This window comes from Lingula anatina, chromosome 10 (genome assembly GCF_051362555.1).
Source record: "Lingula anatina isolate TDL-2025a chromosome 10, LinAna3.0, whole genome shotgun sequence".
Classification (NCBI taxonomy): Eukaryota; Metazoa; Brachiopoda; class Lingulata; order Lingulida; family Lingulidae; genus Lingula; species Lingula anatina.
Genome location: NC_141776.1, coordinates 17,830,019 through 17,836,872, shown reverse-complemented (window position 1 = coordinate 17,836,872; position 6,854 = coordinate 17,830,019). Strand labels below are relative to the sequence as shown.

General features: G+C 36.1%; 1 protein-coding gene across 1 annotated transcript; it reads right to left on the bottom strand.

Annotated features, from left to right (window-relative positions):
- Positions 1-2,031: 2,031 nt before the first annotated feature.
- Positions 2,032-3,709, bottom strand: LOC106176944 (uncharacterized). Its single transcript, XM_013559531.2, has 3 exons — positions 3,552-3,709; positions 3,121-3,340; positions 2,032-2,743 (listed from the first exon to the last, which is right to left on the bottom strand). The coding sequence occupies exons 1-3, from the start codon at positions 3,583-3,585 to the stop codon at positions 2,560-2,562; spliced, it is 438 nt and encodes a 145-aa protein (XP_013414985.2). The 5' UTR covers positions 3,586-3,709; the 3' UTR covers positions 2,032-2,559.
- Positions 3,710-6,854: the final 3,145 nt, after the last annotated feature.

Genomic DNA, 6,854 nt, shown 5'->3' with positions numbered 1-6,854 from the left:
TGTATTTCAAATGACATATTGACTCAAACATGGACGTTTTCGCATGATATACATGTATAAGTTTTCTGACGCATGTTGTATTTAATAGTATATCTTTGTCTAAGTAAAGCTGATTATCTATTTTGAAAACGATATGCTGTCATGCTGTTTTCTTCGGTCCTGGGCTTACTTTCCCAGGTTTCTTACAACAGTAGAGGTATTTTACGCGTAAGCAGAGTAGCTGGAAACCAAAAAAAAAATTCTCAAGCAACGTACTCAAAATGCAAAATTATAACCGTGTGCAAATAATGTTGATACAAAGTGAGAGGCATTGTGTTCAACAGACTTCCCTTCATTGGTAATTGTACTTCGATTTTGCTATATATATATATATATATATATATATATATATATATATAATGTTCGTCTTGACGCCATATGTGCAAATTAACCGATCAATAGTTTTTACGGTAACCACTCCCCCTACCTGATTCCGTCACCGCATGGCCTTGACTTTGACTTTGACTTTCTGCGCTCGAGTTTCTTTAAACTACCAAGCAAAATGTTATCTTGCTCACAGCTCCTATAAATACTTGAAAACCAGCTTAGCCCGGATGTCTCTCCTTCTTGAAATGTCCCGGTCAAAAATAATTTCGATGCATATAAAATCAGTAGAAGTAGTTTTTTTTGTCCAGAATATGCACGACGTCAAAAAGATGAAGTCAGTTTCAGTGACTACAATTCCTGCTGTGCGTGTACTAAAGTGTCGCTGCGAAACTTAAGATCTACATCAGTAGTTGCATGTCTGAATATATATCACTAAACTAATCAAATTCCTTCACCGAAAAATAGTTTCAGGCAAAACTCTCATCATTCAAAAGTAGAATCTAACCATTATCCTTGCGTCCTATATATATATTGTCACATAATTTGAAACAGAATGGGCAGGATCTCACAAACACGTCTATGCGTGAAGAAACCTCTTTTCAAAATGGTGAAGATGCGAGACGTTGATCACCTCGTGACAGTCTCAAAACTATGTCGAGGTCTTCTGATAAACTATTCTTCCAACCACCTCAAGTGTAGTTAATCATGCCATCGCTATTGTTTTTGACCCTTCTACCTGAACATAGTGTGTCAGAGCACGTGGGGCTTCAGATTTAGGGGGGGGGGGGGGGGGGGGCGGAGTTAGGATTGTCACCGTCTGATATCGAGGGCTTCTCAAATACAGTGTAGTGCACAAAATTAAACAATGTTGTAAATTGTATCGCACAACTAGCACACTTTGTAGTGGATTGTGCATGTGTCACATAACTAGTTGGGGAAGACTTTCTATATATATATACAGGTATATACCGAACACTGGACCAACACGTCTCCTTAATAAAAAGCAGTATGACAGACAAGAAGCTCATTTCCGTCCCTGTGCGCGATTTATTGCACTAAAATTGTCTTCGTTCAGTTTTTTTTTTTAAATTTTAACCTACCTTCCAAAGAATATTGTCACCCTTCGCCCAAAACTCCTTATTTATTGCATAACATACATTCTCTGGGGTAGTAGATAAATCATCAGTGTCCAGTGACGAAACTAATTAACAATCTCACATCTTACGCGTGATGTCATAATTGCGATTTGGGATAAAACTGAAAATCGGTTTCTCAATTTTCTTTTTTACCTCATCACCCACGATCAACGTTTCGAAGCCGACTTAATGACACTATTTATTACTCTTAAAGCCTGCAAGCGATTCTTTTTAAAAGTCTTAGTTCAGATTTTATCGTAAGAAAACAAAATAGCGCCTTTCTTTAATGAAAATCTGTAATGAGGGGTACATAACTACATTAGAAAAACATTTAAACCAAAATGACGCCACAAGATTGTAGCCGATACACTCATTGTCAACTCTGTCAATTTTCGTTGTAAAATCTTGTTCAGGGATGAAGATAGGTCCCATACTGATTGCTATCTCACCTTAAAATAGAAAGCTATTAAATTGACGATTAAAACTTTGAGCTACCTATGCTTATAAATTACAACAAAGAACGCCGATATTTTGAATTTTCGAGGGAATTTTTATTGTTTTAAATCAGCACAAAGAAAGATGCATTACTGAATAATAAGTTGCTGGAAAAATCTCATCCTCGGCAACTGGATAATAATATGGGTTACAATACCCTTAGGAGAAGAGGTAATATGATTTTGCAAATTATAAGATAAATATTTTATTTTACTCAAGCAAAAAAAATTACCCTAAAAAATCAGTAGACCTAATTCCATTTTTAAATATCGCTTTAATCTGAAGTCCAAGTATTTTAATACATAAATATAATTTTGGTTGAATCCAATTTGTATTTTAGATTTCTATTGCATTTTCACTGTGAATGTTAATTTTTTGGTTGTCAATAAAAATGCATCATCATCCTCACTATTTTATAATTATCATCATCAATGTCATATTATAAACTTTGACTACAAGTTCAAGATTGAGTTTCAGCATTGTTCTGTAGGCATTCTGCATTCAATTTCTCTTTTCTGTACGACTTTAATTCAGTTCGTCTATTCTCGGTTTACTTTGCTTTTCACCAAACTCTACAGCAACAGTAGTTTGGTCCGCAGTGGTTTGCCTTCCAGCCGCACCCAGCCCGCTGTCCATAACGATAAATCTTCAGTCCCAGTTTCATTGCGTCCGGTTGAGGATAGTCATGGTTAACCGCAAAGCGAGGTCTCTGTTTGTATATATGGATGGCCTCGTAGCAGCCGGATCTAAACGAAACGAGAAATTGTGAAGATACAGATTTATTAAGCTGGAGCATTACTGGCCCATGCCGACAAGCCAAAGTAAACTTATGGTTTCAAGGAGATTCTTATCATGATATCCAAGAACCGCTACCTACTGTCCATGTTTATTTCTGAGCCAATATAAATAGATTATTAAAGGAATAAAAATACGATAATATCGCCGCAACTTCAGTGCGCCCAGTAGTTATAACTGTCGTCCAGTAGCATACACAACCAGCAATATTAATATGTAACTTTATAAGCTGGATAAATTATTATCATTATTATTATTAGTAGTAGTAGTAGTAGTATAAAACATGCTAACATAACAATACTGAATCTTTAAAGACGAAGAAACTTACCCGCTATATCCCATATTTCCTTTCACATCTTCCCTCATAGTCCCGGCAAGCGCTCTGCACACGCCGTCACACGTAGGTGTCTGCCCAGCGCAGTTACGCCTCACGGCATATACCATACTTGCTGCAGGAGCGACAGAAGTGCAGAAAGATTCGGCCATTTCGTCGAGATAGTTGTAGTTGTAGTCGTAGTGGTCCCAGGTTGCTTTCCCACAGACCGCGGCTGTAACAGACAACAATTTGTTTTTTTTTTTTTTTTGTTTTTTTTCTTCATTTAGGATGCTATTTTTTTAATTAAGTAGGTCTTGTGAAAAGACCTTTAAAATGTACCATGCTTGTATACTTAAACTGTATATTTAAACTGCAATACTAAAACACCCTAAAACTATGAAATAAGACCTTTATATATGAGTGCCACGTTATAACGTCCTCACCTATCAAAAAACTTAGAACCAACAGCTTTTCCATCTCTAAGCGGTCTCTTTAAACAAAAAAAAAGCGTTTTTAGCGAAAGAGCCTCCGGTCAATAAGGTGCCACGAACCGTACTCGTCCTTATATACCATGAAACCGGACCACTTGCATTAATGACCTTGATGAGTCATGTTGTTGTTCTGGTTAAAAACAGTTTCCTGGTTTGACCAAGACGAAATGAAAAACACGTAGTTCCTTCTACATGATTAATGGACTATAAATCAATGATAAAAAAGTTTAGAGTACCAATATTAGTTATGTTTTAACAAAATAATGATTAAACACTTGCACGTTGCAGTGATGAATGATGTATTTTATGTGAAATGATACATTATTTATAAAGGTCGCGTCTTTAATCACGAGATTTATGTGTATTTTTTACCACCATTTTAAATCACTCTTCAAATTCAGTTGAAACTCGACAAGCTTTACTTAGATTAGTTTACTTTGCACATACCCAAGGTGTTATTATAATGCAATAAAGAAATTCAACAACGCAATACATCTGCCAGTGTACTGACGTGTAACATTAAAAAATATAATAACAAGCATATTGCTTTAGGCCAACAATTTTCCTCAGCCAAATTGAGGATAATTATCAAAAATGGCTGCAGTCATAAATTGTGTTGACACACGTTCAAAAAGGCACGTTTATCTAAATATCTGTCACTACTGGTATATATATGGACTAGTGGCTACGGAGAATGCGGAACAATTCTCCTCATATCCGTGATAACGGCGGATGGAAAGATTTATTATACCATCATAATTAAGCCACTTTTCAAAGAAAGAAGATTCAGATCGGGTCCGCTTCTTAATAAATCTTATATCAAAGTTACAGGTCAGCTCGGTGACCATAACCATAACCTTGGTACAACGATAAACCTTCAGACCCAGTTTCATTTCGTCTGTTTGGGGAGGGTGGTGGTTAACGACAAAGCGAGGCCTCTGTTTATAGATCAGAATGGCCATGTAGCAGCCGGATCTGAACTAAATCAGAAATGGTGAAAAATTGATTCTTGATTTCCACATTCAGTTTCCAGTGTTGGCAGCACTGGGGTGACACTCCTTTCAAAACCCAAACTGACGAATTGCTGAAGAATTGCCGAAGAACCAAAATCCACTCATGTCCTTAAAAAGATATCGTATTAATATACGTATGTAAGCACCACCGGCATAATAGTAATGCAGTGAATTACAGATGAAAGTAAAGGTGTTATTTGTCAAAAAATATCTCCATCATTGCGACAGCTTTGAATGCAGTATTTAAAAAAACACCCATTAAGTGCCTTGCCGAGGTTGAATTTGAATTTTATATCAAAATTTGAATTGTACATCAACGAGGAAATAAGTCGTCGAACTACGGAAATTTACATTAATGTTTTGTATTTTATTTGCGGTTGAAAACATTGAATTATTTCAGTAAGAGGTGGCGTTGGTTTGTGTCAGTGCATCATATTGTATTGAACTTTCCAGTCAAGCACATAGACATGGGCACCAAAATTCTCAAAACTGTTATCATGGTTTCTTTGCTTGAGATAATGTCAATAACTTAGGCCCCTCCCCAACCATAGCAATTTCATAGCAACTGTGACAAAGGGGAGTGGTTTAATAACGGGTTTGGATATAAAGGGCTTATAACCTATAAACTCCCAATAACTATGGCCCCTCCCCTCCCCACAGCAATGTCATAGCATCTGCCCGTGACAAAGAAGGCGTGGTCTAGTAACGGGGCTGGATGCTGTTCACACACGTTGAAAATCTAATGAATGCCTGTCAAGTTTAGGCTAAATTCAAGTTAGTTTATTTACAGTAAGGCATGATTCTGATTATGAAAACGTTAGGAAAGCACAAGAATTTAGTGTTAATAGACTAAGTGTTAATAAACTGAGTTCTCTTTTATTCAAAGGTGGACTTAAATTTCTGATATCGTCGTGTCTGTTAGAACAGTCTATTTTGTGTGCATATCCAGGCACTCCAGGCACTGGATATTTACCAAGAACTTAACCAACTGAAACCTCCAATGTCCATTGGAAAACTTCAGCACAAAGTATCCTTCACCTTGCACCATATATTTTCAGAAATATTATTCTGAAGGGGTGGAATGAGAGGGAAAAAGTATCTGGTCGCATGATACCTCTGTATATTGCATCATATCAATGAACTCTCCGATCAAAAACGTTCATATGGACAAAAAACAGTCAAAAATATAGATGTATGTTGTCACACCACTTATCATGCATGGTTTCTTGCATGAGATAATTTTATGTAAAGAATTTAAAAACAAACCCATTAACTCCTCGTACTTTGGCCGGATTTGAATTTTATGTTAAAATTTGAATTGTATATTAAGTTTTCGGACTACGGAGATCTACATTAATGTTTCGTATTGTAATTGCGGTTGAAATCATCAATGGTGGTCCAGTCATAAGACGGTTGGAATGGCACAATATCCGTAAAGTTATATTCTGTCTTTTTTTCAGCGAATTTTTTATTGATAATAATTTTCCTCTTTCTCATGGGGAGACTTCTTTCGTGTGTGGCAGACGTAAAACCTTTGGTCTGTTCTGCACGAATATTAGGCTTATACTGGTAACTCATTGACTGTCATTTATTTTACCCCCCCCCCCCTCAAAAATAATAATAGTAATTATACGTAAATAAATAAATAAATAAATACATAAAAAAATAAAAAGGAGGCGTGATTAACTTAAATGTCTGTGTGCTGTATGTGCAGGTATAAAACAAAATTTGAATTTAGGTTTAAAACAGATCAGTTCATTCTAGATGCTTTTCTGATTATTAAAAAAAACTCCAATAACATGAATAAAAACCAAACTCAATGAAAACATCTTTAAGTAAGTAACACGTACTAATTACTACCGTTGTGAATCAATAGAAAATAATAAATGCAGAAATTTTAAAGGAACCGCTCTTTCCACGTAGATCCAAGTTATTTACTCAAATCAATCCCACAATGCAGTGTACCTAGCGAGACTGTGACGTACTAGTAGGTATTCCAGTCACAGATCAGAGCGGGGTAGATGCCTGAAGGCAAAATGTACTTTTAAAATTCTCAATACTAAAAAGATTCAGAAGAAAAAGAAATTAACAAAACAACGTTTCTACAGTTTAAGTTTGGTTTTCATTAAGTTATGTGAGGATATCTTCCGGCCTGACGTTCCCAGAGGTAGATCTCGGGGGTCCACGGTTTCTTAAAACGGGTCAAAATAATACAAAAATATCCTGACATATACCTCCATTA

What these genes read in the sequence shown, in the direction of transcription:
- LOC106176944 (XM_013559531.2), bottom strand. Translation starts at nt 3,585, where the DNA reads ATGGAAAAGCTGTTGGTTCTAAGTTTTTTGATAG. An exon ending in GGTTCTAAGTTTTTTGATAG is followed by an intron (nt 3,341 to 3,551) that starts GTGAGGACGTTA and finishes TGTCTGTTACAG; the next exon opens with CCGCGGTCTGTGGGAAAGCA. An exon ending in GGAAATATGGGATATAGCGG is followed by an intron (nt 2,744 to 3,120) that starts GTAAGTTTCTTC and finishes CGTTTCGTTTAG; the next exon opens with ATCCGGCTGCTACGAGGCCA.